At 43.3% G+C, this 23,752-nt stretch overlaps 1 protein-coding gene across 1 annotated transcript; it reads right to left on the bottom strand.

Annotated features, from left to right (window-relative positions):
- Positions 1-1,125: 1,125 nt before the first annotated feature.
- Positions 1,126-23,395, bottom strand: Wg (Wnt family member 1 wingless). The gene is made up of 4 exons (XM_077402973.1): positions 21,863-23,395; positions 12,929-13,188; positions 3,398-3,672; positions 1,126-3,073 (listed from the first exon to the last, which is right to left on the bottom strand). Exons 1-4 carry the CDS (start codon positions 21,964-21,966, stop codon positions 2,516-2,518), a joined length of 1,197 nt encoding a protein of 398 aa, XP_077259099.1. The 5' UTR covers positions 21,967-23,395; the 3' UTR covers positions 1,126-2,515.
- Between the last annotated feature and the right edge of the window lie 357 nt (positions 23,396-23,752).

Here is a 23,752-nt window from a genome sequence, read left to right as displayed (position 1 = left end):
CTCTTAGAACATTCACTCTCTCTCTCTCTCTCTCTCTCTCTCTCTCTCTCTCTCTCTTTCTTACAAATCTAAAAAGAAATACTTATTACTTGTAGGCATGAACGGCAGATGAAAGAACTGTGGTGCTCCAATGGTAGAGAAAGAGAGGACACGCAACAGAAGGAGGAAGCGGGAGCAGAAGGTAGATCGGGGGAAGGAGCATGTGGGGAAAAAAGGTGAAAAGGGGCGGGTGAGAGGGAGAGAAAGCCGGTAGGTCGACGGTGGAGTGTTGGTACCATTAGCGCGGATGCCTGTTCGTATGCGGTCAGGGTCCTTTTATCCCGCGCGGAGATTCCTGCGGGATTCCTGCGTTTGTTATCATCGCGTGCAGCATTCGCAGAACGCTGCAACGCAACGGTGGAAGGCCAGAGATGCAGGAAGAAAGAACGCGATGAGAAAAAGGAGGAAGGGCGAGAAGGGAGAGGGAGGTAGGGGAATGGGAAGGAGAAAAGAGGAGGATGAGGAGAGCCGAACCAGTCCTCCTCGGGGCATGAGCCTCCCACGACATTCACTCGGCACAGGAATTATGAAGTCGTCCAGTTGGGGAACCAGTTGGCTATATTTCGCGGGAGTACGTCGACGGCGGCGCGCATCGTGTAATGGGAAAATATTGAATAGTCCTGCGACACGGCGCGGCGCGTCGACCGTGAGGCCGAGGTTCGAGGGATATTGCTCGTACATTTCGTCCGCGGACATCCGCTATCGCGGTTCTAGCGCTCGAATGGAGACCTCTATGCGAGAACTTTGTATTTTGTCTTTATAGAACCAGTTTATCACCAGTTTATCTCTTTTGAACACGTATCGTGACAGGAAGTTAATAGATTGTTGAATTCAAGGAAGATACTATATTAATTATTACCTTATTTTTAGCAAGCAAATAGTAAAATGGTTGTATTGTGATTTCTACGACTTGCTTAAACGTTCTATGCAAAATAAATTGTTTAATGGATTGTTGATACTAATTATGCTACACGATAAATCGATGCAATTACTTGTTTAAAATTAATGAAAGGATTTTTATAATTTTTTTAGGATAGGGCCAGCTGGGGTTTAAAAGTAATGTAACCGAATATCTTAATTTCGTCATTTATTTAATTTTCTTATATATTTATTTGTATAAATTACGAGCAATAATTAATACATTTATTATGCACAACATTGGAATTACCTTACTTATTGGAATTTTCTCATTTCGAAGAGTAATCTCTTTATCCAGCATTTGTAAAAAAAAGATATTTTTAAACCCGCGGGATTTTCAATATCCCGGTACTCGATAAAGAAAAAAGAGAAAACGAGAGAGGGATACATGAAAAAGATATAAAAATAATTTACCACTCTCAACGTGGGGCTTTGTCTTATTCGTCGCGCGTGTGAAAGCCTGCTTTGTATTTACAATAGTTTCTTACGGAGAAATATATATTGGCCACCGATTGGCTCGCACATTGTTGCAAAATACATCGCTATAATTTATTTATATACAAGTATGCGATCTGTATACGAGATTGCCAGTTTTTCCCCGAGGGAGCGAGTGTCTAAAGTGGCAAAAAGGACACCATTAAAATAAATAACGCTTACGCGAGACCACGACGCTCGCGTTGTCGCCAATGAACATCACTTAAATCGAAGTCCTCATATGCAGCAGGATAAAATAATTGAAGGCTTTATACATCGGATTAACTTTATCGTGATCAATAGTCCTTTACGGCGGAGAAGCGAGTTCGCTAATCCATTTTGATTAATGTCACGTAGAGATGGTAGTGAATTGAATTCGAATATTATCCAACGGGGATAATGTTTTTTGTCGAACAGGGTAACAGGATGAGAGATGCGGATAGCAGGCAGCCTTAAATTATTTTCTTCTACCATATGACATTGTCACAGCTGAGATGTCAGAGCCTTTATTATGGGGGGGGGGGGAGGTGCAGATCAAGTTCCGATCCTCGTCGGTGAATATAGCGAGATAGCGAACCCCCCGGTGTTACGCTGGTGTTTAACACCGGTTATTTAACACCGCATCCACGCGTCCCACAATCTTCCTATCTTAAAGCCTTAAAAACCTACGATCGCACGAACGCTCTTCACCATCTCAGTCTTTAATACGCGCGCGACGCGACGTAATAAATATATATGTAGTTCCGTTCGTTTCGCGTAATACTGGAGACGAGGAGATCCCGCGGGGTTCACGCGCGGGACTCTCCACGACGACTTGGACCCCGTCCGGCAAGACCCATCGGCAGAATCTCTCGCGGAAACGGAGACCGGCGTGTCGGTCGTCCGCGAAAGAGACTGTCACATGGTGCTTTGAGCTAAAAAGAAGAGTAGTCTCATCCTTCGAATTCCTCAATATACCGTTTATACCCAGGGTTACCCGCGAAAAACAGAGAAAGTTCGAAACTTTGATCGTTTTTAACCCTGCATGAAGGTTGCTCAAAGATTTATCAAGATTACGTGATATCTCGCGACCGAGTCCCCCTCTTCACAGACATGTGTGTATCGTCTTTTTCGTCCTGCACAGCTGGCACTTGACCTCGCAGCACCAGTGGAAGGTGCAAGAGCACCTCTCGATCACCGTCACCTCCTGGGTCTTGTGGCCCCTGCCGCAGCACATCAGGTCGCAGCCGTCGACGCCGATGCTCGTGTCGTTGCACTGCCGCCCGTGGGTGCCCAGAATGCCGAGTTTCGGATTCTTCTCGCAGAACGGCGGCGACGGCTCCACGTAGACGAGGTCCTTCTGCCCGGGCGGCTTGTGCTCCGGGTTGTACGGCTTCAATTGAAAGTTGTAGCGATGCCGGCGCCCGAGACCGTCGCGATGCTGGTGCACGGAGTTGCTCGCCGAGTTGCTGGTGATGGCATTGTTGTTGACGCGCGCGCGGTCCGAATTACTGACCATCACCCGTGAGGCCCCGTCGAAGCGATCCTTCAGGTTGTCGCCGACCACGCGGAAGTTCGGCAGCCGCATCCAGCAGGTCTTCACCGTGCACGAGCCCGACATGCCGTGGCACTTGCATTCCTGACGCATTTCCGAAGTAACGTGCTGTAACGAGAGAGGCGAAGTCCTGTAATTTTTCTCATAATTAAAATTAATAATATTCGTGACACTTTCAGTTTCCCCGCATAAACGTTTTATCGCGGATTCATCATTTTGTTCAGCAAATTTACAAATATGCGGGCAAATAAAATAACAAAATGTATAATGTTTTAAATAAATCTCAAACATTAAGATTTCATATATTCCATTTTTTTATTTGAATTTAGGGAACAATAAATAAAATATTATTTAGTAGAGTAATTTTAACGCTTCTATTTTTTTCTTTTATTTTTTTCAGATGAAATAATTTCAGAAATCAAAAGAGCTTACTGCTCTGCCGGCTTCGTTATTATGTAGATTCATCTTCTCGCGGAGATTCCGGCCACGTTCGCCAGTATCGACGAAATCGCGAGAGAACTTGAAGCCATATCCAATGTTATCCGAGCAACCACCCCATTCCCAATCTCGAACGGCGGATGATGCGCGTGATTGGTGAGTATAGTCGCAGGAACACGATTGAATGCTGCCCTCGCTACATGCCCTCGCGATACTGTGTGTCACCGCCGCGCTCGTGATGGCGTAGATGAAAGCGGTCTCTCGACATCCTGCAAGAAAATGATGGAAAATTTACGTGTGCCATGCCGGAAACTAAATTCCCTGTTCAGCGCACGAGAAATGCAAAAAAAAAAAAAACGCAGTTAAAATCAACCATTACATATATATATTACTGCTTTTATCGTAAATATTGTGTATCATTAAAGTCCTTCGGCTTTTAATTTTATTTATCCAGTTGCACAATATTCCTGAATATTTCCGGCAAAAATTAATTCTTGGCAATTATAATTATTTTTCCATTAGAAATGTGGTAGATTCTTGACAAAATGCTATTTTTTTCTTCATAGATATCAATATTTTGATACTCGCCGGGAGTGCTGACAAAACTTTCACGGTGTTTGGTCGCGTAGGAGGTGAATGATGACGTCATGCAGGCAACGTCTCAATCCTCCACGAGGGACTACCTGCGCGAGAAGTCCTCGCAGGTGGAAGCGAGGGAGAACAGGAGTGTCCGTAAGAGAGAACGACAAGAAGAACGACAGAAGAAGAGAGGGAGAAAGAGAGAGCGCCGAGAGAGGCAAGAGACGGTACGTGACCTTAACCCTGAGTGGGCTGACCTGAAGCACCTCGACCTTATCTGCATAAGGTGCAGGTGCGCGTCGGCTCCTTTTGTAGCGATGAAGATATCGCGCGAGAGAAGAGCGGGCAAAACAATTTCATAAATTGCGAGCTCGCACCATTCCAAGACAGTGTTACATTGTCCCATTAGTGAAAAAATATTACACGGTGCTCTATATTTTTTAATTAAATTTCATTTAATAAATTTTCTTTACTTTTATTCATCTTTTTATTTAATTATAATATAATAGCGCATGCATTTAAAGAGAAAGAGGGGGGTAGTACATATTAGTATACATATACATATACATATATGTATTCCTTAATAATAATATAATGCATATATATTATACCTTTTATTTAGTAGGTACGTTTTTATACGCGATATTTTTTTAAATAATAACTATATAATATATCTGAAGCGAATTAATGAATGTTCTATATAAAAGAGATAAGCTTATGGATTAAAATAAGTTTGTACTATTTTCTAGTTATTCTGTTTTCTAAATTATGAATTTTTGGAGTGATCAACTATAAAAATCGATGGGAAACTTTCCTGGGCCGATTAAATGCGCGTGCGTAACGAAATGATAGAATCCGAAAAATTGAACAAGAATAAGACGTTAAGCGATTCAACCACGGACGAGCAGAATATGGTATACGGATGATTATCCGCAACGAACCGTCCTCGGCTCGAAATTCTAAATTCGTTACGAGTCTTTTACGTTACGACACAGTGACATCTCCAGCTCCCTTTCTGACAGTAGCGAGCGTTGAGAACAGATAAAACGAGGTCGAACGAAATCAGAGAAGAAAGCGAAGAAAGAGAGAAAAATGAGCGCGCAACAATTTTCCTCAATCTTGACGCAGAATTGCCGCATTGACGGAAGTGAGAAAACAGGAATGTTGAAGAAAAGATTCATGCCGTTACACGACCCATTGTCACGGGTGAATCCTCGTCCCGTTTCCCCTCTCATCCCTAAATTCGATCAGTTCCAGATATTATTTATCATAATGTCAGACCCCATGACCGAATGGATTACACCGTTCGTAATCGCCTTTGCCTTCTAGACGAGGAGACATTCTGGATTCCTGAAGAACTAACAGCGACAGGATGAAAGTGTCACAAATTCGTTTAACAAGGAAAGGCATGAAGCCAAGAGGGTCACTCGTCAACTTGTTAAGTAGACAGGAAAAGATATTGCTACGTGTTGCAACATAGCGATTGCTAATTATTTAGCACGGCTTGAACGAAACAGTATTCAATTTTAGGAATTTCTCATTGTCACAAAATCGCACGATATTTATTTTCTTTGCAGTTTTCGAAATGTTTTCCTTCCTTTCGAAAAAAAAAAATAAATTCTCAATATTTATTTGCAATTTAAGTGTATATCTATATATCTATCTTAGAAGGGAAAAAAGGGAGAAGAAGAAAAGAAGGGAAGGAAAAGATTTATCGCAAGATAAAGATAGATTTATTACAAATTTCTCTTTTCTTTTCTTTCCTTGACTTTAAATCTACGAGCCGTGCCGGTATATTCACGTAACTGCATAACGCTCGTTGAATCATGTCTCTCACGTGTTAAGAACGCGACTAATTGTTTGCGGCCGAACGCCCTCGATGAACTCATTTTGCCTCGTCGTGGATTTCGTAATTCGTGGAAACCATCAATCCGTTCGATTTTTCTTGGTTTTTACGAGTTTTATGATTTGCAAACAATCGGGGACTGCCCAGATAAGCGAGTGGCGGTCTTGTTTCTCGAAGGCACGGAAATATATCCGTTATCGACCACGCGCGCGCGAGGTCGTGGAGGAACAAAACGAGGGAGAGGAAGGAAAATGTGTGCGAAGTGAGAGAAAGAATGCGACACGATGAAAGATCTGGTGCGAGGAAAGTTCAAATGAAGATTAACAAAAAGCGCGACTCTCGATAATCTCTCGGTACCGCGCGATTGTTTGCCCTCGACGAGAAGCGAACGCGCCGTTCTCGTTTGTTCCGCGTACGATAAATAGTTCGACGGCGGTTTTATCGACTCGTTCAAATAGTATGAGCAAGTTGGAGGCGCAGCCAGAATGTGCCCGCAGGGTAAACACGCGCGCACACCACACATCGATGGCAGTTCCTTTGCTCGTGCTCGATCCGGAACCTGACGACCTGGCAGCGTTAGGGACGGTGAGCAGAATCGGAATGTTTCGGTCTCAAAGCGTTTGACGTATTAGTCTTGAAATCTTTGTGGAAAATAAAGCAGATGGAACAAGTTTTTCCTGCAACTTATAGATATACGCGTATAGATGATCATATTTTCAATTGTAATTAATTTTTTTGTTAATGTAAAAAAGTTTTTTTATTAACAAAAAGGAATTAATTCATCAAAGTGTCTTATATTAAAATTTTTTGAGATTATTTTAAAATCACGAATGCAAATGGTATAAAAACGATAAAATGCTATTGATTATCCTACTATTGAATTGTTGCGAAAAATTGTCACTGCAAAATTGTGATGTATATATGCATCGGTATTTGTATAAAAAGTATTCCAGATTTGTACTTTTGAATTTACATAAATGCGATAGTATGAGTTTTATTATGAAACGCTGATTTATGAAGTTCGTCAGACGAACGGTCGGCCTCTCAATGTTAAAGTCTCGAAGTCAATGAAGTATACGGAGCGAAAAGCCGCAATCACCACGACCGCGTCGTTTTTGAGATTTGTCCTAAGCGGCATCGTCGCGCATCTTTACGAGGGACATTTGCGTCTCGGCTGAAATTCCACGAAGATAAAATCGTTAGGAATTATTGCTACTGTCGCGGCCCGAGTACCTGTCAGGGGACAGAACGAGTTATGGTGTAACCACCTACGCGTGGAATCTAAAACGATCGACGTTACTGGCGATGGTGCGGTCCCCCGACGACGGTATCGGCGACGTGATGATTTATGTATAGATGTGTCGTAATACAGTCATTAGACATGAGATGATGGGCCCGCGATGTCAAGTGATAGAGGCTGGGCGTAAAACCGCTTACAATGATTCATTACGAACGTTATAAAGAAACGGAAAGATGGATTTATTACTTGCGCTGAGACAGAGATTGCCATTTCAGCAACTCGAGATGTCAATGTGAAGAGAAAAATGCCGGTTTAAAAGATTGGCTATAAAAACTTTCATTCTTAATAGACAGCATACAGAAAATTAAGTTGTTTATTCAAGAACGTCACGGTTTATATAAACGAGGATAATATCAGCAATTATTACTTATACATATATTATTTTTAAATAAGTCTTAGTAATTTTTAATGTCTTTCGATGTATGTGTATCTTCAAAAATTACAAAATTTATATCACGCGTTTAAAAAATATATTTTTTTCTCTATTTTATTTTATCTTCAACATATATTCGCGAATGATGTTCCTCGATATGCGGCGACGAGCTTAGAAATGATCGCGGCGACAACTCGGCCGACTCGGCGAGGCTCGAAAATAAGAAGGATGAAAGCCAAGAACGGGCAGAATAGTCCTGTGGAACTCGAAGACCGCGGAACAACACGGGTGAGCGCCATATAGACCCGCGGGAATGGGAGCGGGAGCGGGAGCGGGAGCGGGCTTGCGGGGCCCCCGTGGAAGCAAACAAGATGTAAAAATCACGCAGGGGCCCATTGGGTCGCGGCTCACGTTTTCGCAAGAAACCGTGGCGTGCCGTCGACACATGTAGCCCATCATAGGCCGCGATTTATGGCCGTGGCAAAAAGCGCCTGATGTCGCCATATAAGACGCGTCCTGCCGCTGCTGCACGCACCGGGACAGATATTGATTGAATTTATCCTGTAAACGGCCGATTATACGTCGATATCACCGGCGCACGGTGATACGAAATTATTCGCGACCTCGCGTCGCCTGGGTTCACCGACGAAGATAAGATTACAAACGTGCGTCACGTGTTGACTATAAAGATCGAAAATACCTGCATGATTGAGTTTGTGCGAATTCATTAATCGGATCGTTGTCAAAAAAGAAAGGACGGCTTTTAACTCCGTTGTATAACGCGCGTCTTTCCGGAATAAGAGGTAATCCATGGCAGTTGGTAAAAATGAGATTTGTTACGGATTTCCGCTCTGCATCGTGCATGTTCTCTTTGTGGCTCTTCCTTTTCTTCGTGCCTTACAATTTGCCTTCTGTTGAAACTCGTGCTATAATAGAATCATGAAGGCGAAATGCAAACCGTTGCAGAGCTGCAACGTCATTTTGTGGGATAAGGCGTGCAGGCCCGTAACTAATCGCGAACTTCATTCGCTGATTGGTTGCCTCATTGATAGAGCATAGCCGGGGAAGAAAGATGATTATTTGCATATTATGTGTGTTGATCAAGATTGAGACCATTCTTATATTCGTCATTCCGCTGGTTACATATATGTCGAATTTTATCATCTGCATTTTTTAAATCCTTATTCTTAACTTTTATTTTTATTCTCTGTGAGTTTTTTGAATTAAAATTAACTCTCATACGCGGACGAATCACTGAGACGGCGGCGCGGTAGTTGTTCCTTTTTTTTGCGACTCGAATGATCTCGGTTATGATCGTCAAAAATAATCTGGGAGAGGAAGAGACACAGTGTTATATGCGCCCGATGCGGCGGAGTCTTCGCAGTTTACGGAGCAATTAGGCTGCGAGGCTTGCTTTTGCGAGCCACACGGTGTGCGCTGAGGGAGAAGGAAGACGCGGAGGCACACGGAGAGAAAGCCGCGAGAGAAAGGAACGGAAGAGGAGCCGGGCGAAGAAATGAGATGGAGAACGGTGGAAGGTAAGGGTACCAATGCGGTAGGTGGCTCTTGGCGGCGAAATGATTACAGGCCGCGAACGCACTCACTACCAGCTATAATATCGAGTACAAACGCAGCCAAAAGTATCGGAGACCGAGTCTCCGAAAATCACCTCGCAAAATCCCCGGCTCGATATTAATTCCACTCACCCTTTCACATCAATATGATCACGTATTATTTAAATTCAAATCTCGTATGTCTGGCGCTCTCTCTCTCTCTCTCTCTCTCTCTCTCTCTCTCTCTCTCTCGCTCGTGTTAGATGTCGACAAAAGTTTCGGATCGTATACATATTAATCGACGTGTCGCGATTTTTATCGAATCGCTAATTGTGCGTTTCCACATACTGACACGTGAATATATTAAGACCGTCTTACTCGCGTGTTATTAGAAATTCCCGCGTGGATTGACAACTTGTTCTTGTACTTAATAATAGATGAATTTCTTTCCCCGGTAACACTAAAAGTAAAACGTGAATCTCTACATGACTTTCCGTTTCTTAACGGCAATAAATATGTAATATATTCGCATAACGACACGTCGCACGCGCAGCACACCCGGTGATATTAACGTGAGACCAATGCGACGCATAGCAATAGATTCGCGTTATCCCGCGCTTGAAAATCTATATATATCCATTCTACTTTCACGACTTATATTTCCGACATGACTGCCGACAGTTAGAACACGGTGATAATCCGGAAACGACCGTTTAAGCCGGTGTTCGACTGCGACGTTCTTTCCGGATCCCCTCTTTTTGATCTCCTTATCCTTGAATGCGACAAGTACGAGAACGGATTACCGGTAGTTGATAGCGATCTGTGTGTTTCCCTTATGCCAGCACGGCGAAGATCAAATCTCGAGAGGATCGAGGACAAAGAAAGATACGAGAAGCGGGAGCGGCAGCGAGAAGAGCGGAGGAAACTGGTCCGCGCTCACACAGGGCGATGAAGACGAAAGGTGAAAGGTCGAGGGCCTCGTCTCCGGTGGAAGCTGCGAGCGATCTTGCAGATTGTTACGGAAAACCAGAGAAAGGCAAAGCACAAACTGAAGTCTATCGCGACAATTTTATAGCAATCTATTGCGGAACAGTTATTAAGTTGTTACTCGTTTACGTGCAAAAATAAAATCAATTAGTTAACACGCGTTAAAACATAAAAATCTACGTAAATATATTTTATATAGAATGTAAAGAAATAAGAAAGCGTTGCTTCCTGATTAATTCTTCTTTTTCTTGCACGAATTTGCGATCAAATTCCGTTTATTCGCGTAAATATTCTTATTAGACTATTATTTTGCGCGATAGATTGGAGAATGTAATTATATGACAGGCTATTCGCGGCTATCAAATTAATACCTCTCACAATGGTTATTTAATCCTGACAGGGGAATAACATTACGATCGGTCTTTAAACCGCGCGACGCGCTTTTGTATCTCACGATTCACACGTAATCATTTTTTACCTGGTTCTGACAGAACAATGTATCATAGAAGTGCGAAACGAATGTAAAAACGGATTCTCGCCTCCCCTCCCCCCCCACGGCGTTATTATCCGTGAGTGGCTTTCTCGGAGCTTGATTAACACGTCAAGCGTTATGGATGCCACATGGCGCTCTCACTTTTTCGTTTACAGGTGTCATATAAATGCCGCAATGTTAACCGTGACCGCCGTTCGATTTACGGAATTTTTAATAGCCGCCGCGTCTTTTATCCCTTAACGGCAGCAGAGTTATACAGAGTAATAACGCATGAGAAGTGCATAATTTTTCGAATAATACCTTTGACGCGTATGCAAAGATACGCAGTGTACTAAATACAACAGTGTAATTTTTTATAACGGATGGTTTTGTAAAAATCTCGCAAGAGTGAAGACACTTGAAACGAATGCGGACTCCATAAATTCCACTCAATAATGTCCCATCAAGAAGACACTTAAAAAATAATAAGGTATAAGAAAACTTGCGATATTGTTACGTATATATAAAGATGACCTCAAGGTATCCTCAAATATAGAACAGTTAATCATTTTCAGTACTTACATGTTGGCATACGATAAATGCGCTGTAGTAACAGCTAGTGAATACAATCGTCGCGGAGGGTGAATCGGAAATAAGGGGGGCCGAGTGTCAGTATATACGGAGAGGATATATACGAATCTATCTGCAACTAGATACCGGTGTTAGTCGCAGACACACACCAGAGGGAACGTCTCGTATTAACCGCCAATCCGCGTCACCCCATCGCGACGTTACGATCATCTCGCGTTGCAATGTTGCAACGAAACGTGTCTCTGGGCGTAGGGGCGTGCGTGTTACAGGCTCGTGAAAATAACGCGCGCGCGACGCTACTCTCTCTCTCGCTCTCTACCCCTTTTCTCCCTCTTGTCTCTCTCGCTCTCTCTCTCTTTTTGCGCCGTGTACTTTTTTTAGTTTTACTAAGTGGCCATATGGGGACATTCGACATAATGGGGTGGGAGCGGCTCGAGCGAAAAAGCTCGGCTTACAATCGCCTCGACGAGATCTAAAAGAGCCGCAGGGGAGCCAGAACTGGTACGAGAAGGTCCATTATCAGGTTGCAAAACATACATCTGGCCGGTGAGGGCACGTGCCCGGGGCCTTCGGACGAAGGGCACGCCTCCTAAAGCCCCCCTCCCCCTTCACGTCCTCTTTTCTCTCCTCATCGCGGCATCGCCGTGCCCTCGTCCTTCTAACCCCACGACGACTTGGGGCCTTCGCGCTCTATGCACTCGATTTATGCGAGCGTTCGCATTCAAACGAGGTGTTAATGCGACTCGTCGAGAGCACCGCGGGTGTCCGATCACGGTCTCTAAATAGCAATAGAATAATATATGTATATACTCAGCAAATGTAAATTTATTACACTTAATATTTTATATACGTATATACAAATTCTATACAGAAAATATAGATTTGTACGATAGATCGCTTATATATGTATATATTTATATAATAACAAATACTGTCACACACTTATTCAGATACGTTGAAATGATTAATTTTGTCCAATCTGTATTATAATTTATACGCGCGCGCGTTTCATTTTTAATGCATTTAAAATATATTTATAATATACGTAATTTATATAAACTCAATAAATATAAGTACACAATAAATAAATTCCCAAGCTTTATATCGTATGCGGTTGTGTATAATCGAGATAAAGTAATGTTAGGAGAAATATGACCCGTTCGAAGTAACACGCTTTTCGGCTAGATAAAAGACCAGTGATGTCCGTTTTAAATTGGTTCTACATCCGCTGAAAAATCCACGGCTTATCTCGAAGGTGTTGTTCGCTCGGCGATGACGTATCGCGATGACGAGATGACGGCCTTATTACTTAATCTACCGAGTGTTATGAGACGTCCCGAGCCTGTGTTGGCTTAAGCAAATCGACAGATTTGTCACTCGCGATCTTAACGGCCGTGATCGGACCTCCCTCTCTCTCTCTCTCTCTCTCTCTCTCTCTCTCGTTCCTTATTTCTCTCGTTTCTTCCGTTGGAACTCGTTTCTCTATCGAGAACATTGGGTATCGAAGCACTGATAAACCGTCTTTTGAAACGTAGAATAAGTACACTTTCAAGTGGCTTATGTATCATTTTATTGCTACTCTCGTTCCTGCGTGAAAACAAGGAACTATAATAACGCTTGTTACTTATCGTTTTTTTTTAAATCTATGTCAATAGTGAACTAAACACGTTGCTTTTCACGAAAATAGTTGTCAGACGGAACTGGTTCTTGGGTATAAATTAAGCAACATATATAAGCACATCGCATGGACAAATTACTGTAGAAAAACTTTCACAATAATAGTTCTCATTATTGCGTGTGTCGTCCGATAATGAATTTTCTTACCTCTGTCGACGATCTTGCCGAAGAGATTTTTCCCTCTAAGAAAATTTTTCGTCGAGCAATTCCATCGCCGGTTGCGAAACTGATGCTGGCATTCGGCGATAGCTTGATTCGCACCCCTTGACACCGCCATCAGCACTCCTGGATTTTCTCTCGCGAGCCTCCTCTGCTTTCTTCTCAGGGTCGTGTAGACCGGTTCCATCTGTATGGAACCTGCTGACATCGGTAAATAATTGTTGGGTTCGCCCGCTTTTGCAATACCCCTAAAAATGAAAACAAAAAGACGACGTTTATTACTTTTTTTTATACTCTTCGCGTTTTATATGAAGTAAAACTCGTAACAATTAAGGCACTTCGAACAGCGGGTAACACAAAAATGGATGTAACATACAATAAAAATGATGAAAGAAAATTGCACTCCAAAAACATACAGAGATAAAAGAGGAGAAAACGAAGCATATATACGGAAGCATTTGTCGAGAGAGCCATCCTTTATAATTTGTCAGAAAGAAGCCGTCGAAAGTGGCTTTGAGTGCGACTATTTGTAGTCGCCCATTCATCTCGGACAATTCCTTGGAGTTTCGTCGAAGGAAGAAGTAGGCTCGGCTGACGCCGAAGGAAGGAGGCTTCGACGGCAGACGGCGGAGCGTTAAGGACGTGTTTTCAAACAGGGATCGTATTAATGAAGACCCTTTGAGTAAAATTACTCCCGTGATCCGGCGGTACTCGGTGCTCCCTTCGTCCAGGCCGGGGAGGGGGAGGCGGGAGAGCGTAATCCCCGATCATACATTCTCGACACAAGCGTTAAAGCGTACATCGTATACGCGCTTTCGTGAAATTATCAATTTATATATGCAGCCGCGTTCGGCCGCGCTTAAAACCAGCCCCGGTCCCCGGCTGAGGAGCTTAATGCAACGCGATCGCCGATAAATTCCCTTAATGAGCCCCTGTGTGTCCGTTCTGGCGAGCGCCGTGCGCGTCGTTATCGACATCGTACATGTCGCGTATTACACGGTCGTCGTAATGTAACGCATACAAAGGTATCGGGCCATATCGCGCGAATAAATTTTAATTACGCGGCAATTCCGCGAACGATAATGCGCACCGTCATCCGCCGCGATTGCGTTTGTCCTATCCGATCCACAGGCGCGACAGGTGTGATCGATCTGCGAGGGAAACAACTTCCAATTTTTGCTAAATGGGGCTTTAATTCAACATTCAATGGTCACTTATAAATATATCTTATACATGTGTCTTTATATATCTTATATATGGCTCTCTTATATATGCATTATATTTCCTTCAATTGTTATTTCGAAATATTTATTTCGATTATATTCAACAGCTTTACACAAGCTTCTCTGATCTCTGCATTTATTCATTTAGAATCTTTAATATAAAAAAAATGATTAAATTTTCAGTTTGTAAAGTGGATGCTCTCTTTATTTGCTTTTTAAAGTATAATAATAATATCTATTTTAATTGTATTTTTTGAGAAGACAGTGGTTCTGTATTTTTATATTTTCTTGATTTATCGAACAAAGAAAAAGCTCCTTTAAATATTAAAATCACATCTTTAAAACGTCGGACTAAACGACTAAACGCATTTGGTCACGCATCGTAGAAATTACTTGCAAGACATTTGAATCGATGTGTAACTTATGGGTGCTTTAAGCGTGCGAGTTAAACAGTAGTCGTCACCGCGAAACGCCAATTTTAAGCACAAAAAAGTGCGCGTTCAGGAGAAAACGGGCAGCGCGAGAGAGAACGGAGGAGCGATGAAAGGTGGATTAGCACGAAAGACGAAACTGGTTCAGCAGTTTCGATCAACGGTAGCTCGTCGCGTGTATATATTGCATGTATAGGGTGTATCGGTGTCTAGGGATTCGCTGTAAATTCGTTGATCGAATTTAAGCTGATTTTTCTTTAAGGAAAATGTAATAAAGTGCTATTACTTAGAATGCCTGTTTCCGCATTGATATTTCCGCAACTTTTTATTCATAACTGAGATTCAAGTTTTTCTTTTCAAGTAAGACTTCGAAATGGAATAAAACATTTTTTATAATTATATTCGTAAATTCAAATTGTCTAGTGTTAATTATTTACGCTTTGAAAAGCATAACGACAATATATTAATTTTTTTAACTAATTGTTTACGTTTGCGTATTGCAGTTTTAGAGAAAGTACGTCTTCCGATACACCCTGTATGTATATAAATCAAGCTGCCGCGCGAGTCCGGCCTGTGAAAGAATTCGCGTCTCGATCGATCGAGCATCGCGCAGAAAAACGTTTAAATGCGTTCACGGTGCGCCCTTCGTGGGAAGAGGGACGCGAGGACCCCTGAAGAAATGTTGGGCCGCGCAAAATGCATACCGATCAAGTGTGGCAAGAAACGTTGTAACTCGCTCGGACACGAAATAATCAGAAAGTTGATCGGAGTTCGCGAGTTAAGGGTGATTTTAACAAGACAGGTGCATCCGCTTAATATTTGCTTTTTATATTTTCTACAGTCGTGTATATCTATGTTCTCGCTAGAATGATTATTAACATAAATCATTTATAGTACGATTCATGATCCTTCATAATTCTCAAGTGCATGAAAGCTAGACTATAGCGAGTCTAGACCAAAACAGTACGATCAGCGATATTTAAGGCGATACGCGCACGTAATGCAATAAAATGTTGATACAACACGAGTGTCATAAGCACTCCCCATGGGGGAGAACTCCGCGGCTTAAACAGGATCGTAAAACGTCCAATTTGATTGCGTGAAAAAGCACCAAACGCGTTGGATATTTGTTGTTCTTTAACGAGAGAGTGAGAGACGCTAGTGCGACCCTCATTTAAAATAGCTCGCGCGTTCTAGGATCGGATCGGTCGTCGCCCGGCATAATAAACAGGTAATCACTGTCGCCGCGGCTCCGTCGACGCTTCGTGGTCTGGGGCGGAAATTGAGGCCCTGACAGAAACCGGGGCTTGCCCGTGGCGCCCACCGTGAAACTGACTGTCAGCCACCCGCCACCGAGATCTCTCTCGTTGACACTACGAGTGGGCTAAACAAACTCGAGTTAGAGCGCGAGGTGGCAAACACGTGGTCTGATAAAAGAAGAGGCAGAATTGTTCCTCGATATTGAATTAGGCTGCAGTCCATTTAATGCTCTTCTTCTTTTTCTTTCTTCATTGAAAAAGGAGAAAAGAGGAATGCTTCTCGAGTCATTTATAGCGTTAAGTGGACTGCAACTTTAGAAAATAATGCTTTTTGGCTAGTTTATATATTTGAATTAAAATTTAGAGCGAACGCAAGTGTAACGCGATAATAACAGAGACGTGAAATAATGGTCCACTTAACGAGTTCCGCGCGGTGAATGAAAAGGATATGTCACTTGGTATAGACAAATCGGAATGCGAGGTAGCAAACACGTGGCTCAGAAAAGGAAGATGGAGAACGTAACGTCCCGGAAGAACGCTTTCTCGCGTCGCTTTAGGGCAAGAGACGTAAAAATGAAAGCACGCGTTTGCCACGCGAGAATCTTTCTAACGCTTTAAACGGAAGCGTAAACGTAACGTTAAAATGCGAGACGGTGCTCGATTAAACAAGATTATGCTATGTACTTTATTGCGCGTATTGCGCGAATAAAAGAGAGATAGAGAGAGTAATAAACATGGGATTCAACGGCGCGACGTGCTCTCTCGGCGAACATCGCGGGCCCCGTGTAACGTCCGGAATGCACGCGGAACCCACATGGCGGGCCCTTCGATTCGTCACGCGCGATCCGCGAGCTCGCACGGCCCGGCCGACGCGACGTGTAATGCGCTCCACGCAGCATCGGCGGCGGTGAACGCGATGCGCTCTCGCATACGGTGCATTCAATAAGCGATGTCCATAAATAAGCCGCGCCGCGCGGACCGGTTAGGATATATCTATTGCTTGTAATTTACGTCGGGCTTGAAAAGCTTCAGGGACGACTCCTCCATCTCCTCCACCTTCGTATACTTTCTACCGCCAGACGATGGCCGAGACGAAAATAATTTATCGCCCCCGGGATGAGAGAGAGATAGGGGGAGGGGTGAAAACGGAAAGGGAAGGGCGAAGGGCAATAACGACCCCCTCAACGTCACGCGTTTGTAGTGACAAAAGAGTATGTTAAATTCGCGCCGTTATCACAAAGTATGTACGATACATCGCACGTGTCTTCTTCAAAATTACGTTAGATCTGTATATTAGAAGTTTTATTATCGTAATGACAGAAAAATTAGTTAAACTGCGGTTAATGTTAATTAGCGTTAACTAATATTTAATTGGAATAGCTTTAGATTCACGTTTTGATTTGAACGCTAAAAATCTTATTCTTTGCTGTAGTTACACTGTCGATATTATCGAGGCTCGACCAGTCAAATAATCTCATCAAATGACAGGACTGTTGTTTATTTTCTATCAATTGTGATGTAATTTATGGGGTCACATTGTTTATCTTAGAAGAGCTCACGTTCACGACGATGACGCTATTTCCTTAACCTTCGCACGTGTAAGTACCTCATCGCAGCTTTTATATAAACGAACAAACGCGCAGTGTTGCGCATTCAGAACTAAACCTAACTCAGTGATAAAGCGCTTTGATTCAAAAGATAAAAACGTTTATTTATATGACATTTTAACGCATAGATAGACTTTTAATTAACGTATATAAATGCGTATAGTGATAGATAATTAAGTGTAAATTGTTTCATTAATACTTCATATCGAAGCAAACGCTCAACGTGTCCTAGACCAATGACGTTTTTGTCCGATCCAATGTCCGGCTCAAAGTGAGCGCCTCTCCCCAAGTGTGCATCGGCGTTCCTTTCCAGCCGCGTCGGAGCGATCCCGACGTATGTCATTTCTAACGTGAGCCGGTCCATATTCAGAACGACAGCGTCGTGAATCAGGTCGAGATATCATGAATCACGACGTAGAGACGTCGCGTTTCCGATCGCGGAGCCCCGACGATGTCTTTTTCATTCGGTCGACCGACTTCTCGTCTTTCTCATCGTATAGGAGAGCCACGGCTGCTGTCACGGCCGCGTACGCCTCGCTCCTGATTCCCCGTCCCTGAGCCCCGCGTTCGCGTCGATAAATCGACCACACTTGAGACTACCGGTTTGCGATGAAAGCGATAGATATAATATTGTATTACGGCCATTAGGATTGCGATCGCGCGCAGCAATAAGCGATGTTCGTTTGAAATACGAAACGTGAATGATTAACGACGAAGCCTTTAGCATCCTATTTGTAGGACACTATACGTCACATGTCATCTTCATTAAGAAAAATGTTTTGTCCCAATAATATACTATGTACACAGATGCATTCTGATCATCACCAAACAGAATTCTATTTATCGTAATTAAATTTCTGGCTGCTTCGATGTTTTATAGAATATTTGATAGATTTAATTATAAGTTCCTGATTCCTATACCTTTTTTGTTGAATCTATCAGATTGCTAATTTATACAACCAGATTTTTTTCCCGTGTTTTGTTCAATGAAGATACGGAGTTCGTATCAATAATTCTACTCTTGTGGATGGATGAACGTTTAAGTTAATTTGCATTTAAAAATATGTGGACGTAGAAAAGTTATTTATAAAAGTCACAAACTAGCTTTTTTAACGCAAACACACAGTATATTAGTTTGCTGCAAAATATGCATACGTTTCATCAGAAGCTTATATTTTGTTGCTTACAAAAAGTAAATTTCGCAAAACATACGTCGTATTATAATAATAAAGAACCTCTGGTCTGGTTCTGTTGGTGTTTGAAAAATAAGGAGAAATGGGTTTTAATTTCGATATTCACGGGAAACTTGTTGCCAATAATTATTTACATGATCTGCTCTCTCTCTCTCTCTCACGGCGGCGAAACGACTCCGTCTGACGGCATTCGATATAAAAATTCCGCGGATACCGTTTATAATAACGCGAAAAGTTCGAGCGCGCCTTCGCCGAGACGGAAAAACGCGCGCGCGAGGCTTAATTAACGACGGCAAAAGTAATAATCCGCCGCTCTCGCGCGCGTTTTAAAAATCCGGAAAGTCTTCGCGCGCGCTTTATGTCGCCGCGAGGTGTAATTATTGCCCGCGTCCACAATTAATCGTCACCATTAGCACCAGATGCGACCACCCACGATGCACACGGTAACGTACGCCGGATCGGCGTGTATCGACTCTCGGCCGGTCCACCGATCGTCACGGTTGTACCTGCTAATCGATCGATTCCGATGTATCTCGAGTCCATACGGATGATAGATTCACGACTCTCCCCGCGTTTCCCTTCTAACACAACTAATTCCGTCTGTCTACCAGTTCAATTTTATTTAAGTTATAGTTATTTATTTCTCCATAAAATATCTGTTTTACGCTTTTAAATTAATTAATCTCGCTATGTCGGTCTTTTGATTATTAACCTTGATTATTAGCTTGCCACATTCCGGTCCAGTGGACCGCTGAACGCGTTTTTCAGTTTTCTAGTTTTCACATATAATAACACAATTTTCTAGTTTCCTTATTGTAATAAGTTCAATTTAAATCATTTTCTTGACCTGATATTATCACAAACATCTTATTCAAACTCTGTATTTCCAATTCTTACATTAGAAGATTAAAAATATTAATTAGAATAAAAATGACACAATATGCAACCAAGTCGAGCGGTCTCACGGATCGGAGTGTGGCGAATTAAGGACAAAAATAAGTAATAGCTAGGGTTAGTATTCCTAGCCGCAATACATCGCCGAAGAATAGGACTGCTGATTTATTGGATTAAATATACACGTATTTTTTAAATTAAATAGATGTGAAAAGTTTTCGAGTTCTACTCGTTAAGGATTCACGACTTTTTGCTTTCTATCTTGCCATTCCAACATTTTGTATCTTCCACAGTATAATGATGCATCGAATGACTTATTTCGCTTAACAATCTTCAATTGAACTTAATCGCGGAAGAACGTTGATCGAAACGCTAGGTTACACGCGATGTACCATAGCAAAAGCGAGAGTAAATATGTTCGTGTCTTCTTAATTGCTGGTAAACCGGGGACAATACGGTCACAGTTTGAGCTGGCTCGGCCGTCGCGAGCAACGCGCGACCCGTCGCGCTGCGTCGATCTAATTAATTTAGCGGCAATAAATCGTTGCCGAATCGTTGTATTAGTTTCACGCGGAAACCGGACGAGAGTCCGGTTGATATATCGTCGACGATTTATGCTATAGGTGGACAATTGCCGCAGTTATCTCACGGGATAGCATGCAAGCGCGCTTGATCGCGCGCATTATTTATGGCCGGGCTAATGAAGTTAGTCATTATCTAACACATATCGCGCGTGCAATAAGAAACCGCGAATCGAAACGCGAAGTTAGAATCATGATTAATGAATTAATAACGATATGGTGTGCGCGCGCAAACAACGTTGCTCCCGCGATTAGCGCGATAAATGCCGGAGTAGACAGGTGTTAATGCGTGCGCGCACGAGCGCACGGCGTAATAATTAACGCGCGAAGGTCAATGCGATTCAAGCGGAGGATTACATTTTAATTGGAAGAAATTACGTCGAATGCGGCGGTGAAAGAAGAAGAAGTGCGTGAGAAGCGTCATTGGTCCCGCGAGACATATCTTCTGATATGTTTCTGTATAGCGCGCCGCACGCTGCTGTTTGGCGAGTCCCTGGGAAATGTGTTACGCTAAACACGTGCAGAAAAAAAGTAAAGATGTAATAAGTAAAATAAAAATTTCAGATATCCAAATGTATACAACTTTGATTGCTTTTAGAAAAATATAAAGTTTTGGAAGTGTAAGAGCAGGCTTTAATAAATTGAGATTATTTTACATAAATGTATATTTTATTGTATATAAAATTCTTTAGATAGAATTCAAAATTTTTATGTCTATTTCGAAATTATTTAGAGTAAAAAAAAAGAAAAGAAGTACCTTGGGTCTTTACTCTTTTCTTTTCCATTTGATTGCTGTGTAATTGATATAGTGGTTTCTTTACTTACTGGCAAATTGATTTTTAATCTTTTCCTCGACAAGAAGCCAATCAATAGATCGATAAAGAATGGAAACGGAAGCGATGGAGTTTTTGATTTTCACGTCAGCGCTAACTGGTCGAAGATCAAGGGCCATCAGGTGGAACTGATTTCTTCGACGTGATTTTTATTTCCGATGATTCAGCGATTGCAATAATGATTTCAATTAACGCTTGAATTGTTAGCTGTGATGTCATCGTTTATAGCCGGAAAAGAGTCTTTAAGATCACCAATAATTGAGCCACAAGAAAATGTTCTCTTATTATTTGTCGCGAGAATACCAGGTCAAGTTTATCCTTTATATGTACAATTTTCATGCATTTTAATTCAAATCAAGTAAATTGCCCGTAACCATTGAGCATTCTCATTAACTGTAAGGAAAAATAATAATGCGAATGAATAATGTGATTTGAATAAGCTATAGCGCATGGGAAGACGAGACTTTTAGTCAAGAAAAAAGCTGAATATTTTATAGATCTTAATTCCCTTGCAGATGATTATTTTATAAGCGCAATTCCAACTTTATTATTTATTAATAATTCATGCAACAAATAACAACAAGTTGAAAAACTTTCTGTAATATATAAAACATGCAATTCTGACGAATATCATCTTGTCCTTCATTAGCTCCCTCGATTAGTCAAGTCCATTCGATGACTTTGTCAACAGGTCTATTAACCGCTCAGTGCAACCATAATTTATTTTAAAAAGGTATTCGCGCGCTAATGTCGGCGATAAAATATTTTACGACGCGACGTATTTACAAGCGTGCGTTCGTGGTGAGAGAAAGAGAGGACAGGACGGAACGAGGAATATTCGATTATATGTATATTGAAGGTGTAATTAAAATATAAAATTCTCGTTCCCTCTGATACTCACCACCACGTGGATCCCCTGCCGCGATTCTTGTTTCTGGTGATCTCCTCCAGCGACGCGTGCACCGTCACCGAGAGCACGGCCAAAAACATCCAGAGCCTCATCATCTTCCGGCGTGTGTTCTCGCGTGTCTCTCGCGTGATCGCAGAATGTCCCGCGCGCAAATCCGTCTTCCGCGTCGTCCCTTTATCTCCGATCGTGGACTAAGCACACCGTGCACCAACTATCACTGAACGAACATCTTCTGCGCGATATACTCTCGCGTTCTCGATCCTTTGTCGACGCGCGAACTCTCGGTTCCCTCTCGAATCGCACTCACGGGGTCGTGTGCATGACCCCGGCGCTAATCGCTTGATAAGATCGTCCTGGGATTTCAGCGCGATCCTTCCGGGGTGTTTCGATAACGGTCACTGATCACCGGCGTCACCCTCGGTGGAATCGACGTTCGGCGAACCGTATCGAGACCGCCGATCAACGTTATCGAGAGAAGAGATGTAACCGTCTCTCTTTCTCTCTCTCTCTCTCTCTCTCTCTCTCTCTCTCTCTCTCTCTCTCTCTCTCTCTCTCTCTCTCTGTCTCCGCAAGCACTTCCGCGCACTGATCCGGAGACTTGTCTCTGCCGTTCTGCGTTTAGGGCAAGTGTTTCTTGCGAGACTTGTCAAAATGTCCGTTAGACCTGACAAACACCGTGACGTTTAGGATCCTGTTGCTGACTGTGACTGTGCGACCAGGACGTGGAACCGGCCGAAAATTCACCCCTCCCGAAAGGCCCTTCTCGAAGGGTGGGTGTCACCCTTCGAGAGCGTGCGAGCGAACGATTAGGTGGTGGGAGAGAGAGACGTACGGACGACCGGGGCACAAAATGGCCCGAGAAGGTTTTATACCTGCCAACCCTCCTTGGACGCTGCTGCGTGCCTGGATGCCGCCAATCGTTTGCTTAGGATCAGGTAAAAGTATCCAAGATTCGGAAACGCCACTGGAGCCGGCGTTTAAAGGCTTCTCGCCTAATCTCTCAGGGGTGACGTATACGCGTGCCGCGCTCTGCTCCTTCCGTTCCGTTCATCTGTCGACCGTCCGTGCCAACTCTTTGCTTCCTCGATGAGGAGGTCCTTCGAGTGGTAATGTGTGGCGGTGACGGCGGCGGCGGCGGCGGCGGCGGCGGCGGTGGCGGCGGTGGCGGTGGCGGTGACGCGCGCGCGTGCATGCGTGCCTGCCGCGGGCGTGCGTGCACGCGTGCTCGTGTTGGGATACAACGATGTAAGGCGTTGAAGGGGAGAGATGTTCTATTCGCCCTTTTCTGTTTTGCACCCTCTCTATCTCTTCGTCTTTGCTCTCTCTTTTTATCTCTCTCTCTCTCTCTCTCTCTCTCTCTCTCTCTCTCTCTCTCTCTCTCTCTCTCTCTCTGTCTTCTTATTTTTTTGTCCCTTTTGCTCGCTCTCTTTCTCTCTTTCTCAGTTCGTCCGTTCGTTTCACGTTGCTCTCGCGCTGCTTGGGGGGTATGGTGCAACGAGTCGGAGAACCAATACCCTTCGACGGGCAAGTATAGGCCTCGGCTAGCGACTGCACGCGCTCCTCCGCGGAAGAGCCGATCTCTCTTCAGAGAGAGAACGGAACGTTCTCCCTTCCCCCCTGATGCGGTGGCGGCCACTGGACCCCCCCAAGACCGATTAAATCTCGCCCCGCCTCTCTCACAGCCCGACTCCCGCCTCTCTGTCTCCCTCCGTTCGCTTCCTCCACCAGTGCAAGCTACGGTCTCTTCGATTTCTTCCCTCCCGGTGTGCTTCTTGTCATCTGCTTCCTCGTCAACGGCATCATTCTCTTGCCTTGCGCAGCGTTCGCTAAGAATGCTTTTTCCCATTTTCGCTCCTCTTTCTAGTTCTCTTTCGGAATTCA

The sequence above is a fragment of the Temnothorax americanus genome, unplaced genomic scaffold (genome assembly GCF_048541705.1).
Source record: "Temnothorax americanus isolate GAGA-0224 unplaced genomic scaffold, ASM4854170v1 Scaffold164, whole genome shotgun sequence".
NCBI lineage: Eukaryota > Metazoa > Arthropoda > Insecta > Hymenoptera > Formicidae > Temnothorax > Temnothorax americanus.
The sequence above is the reverse complement of the archived record's forward strand: the minus strand, read 5'-3'. Positions and strand labels throughout refer to the sequence as shown.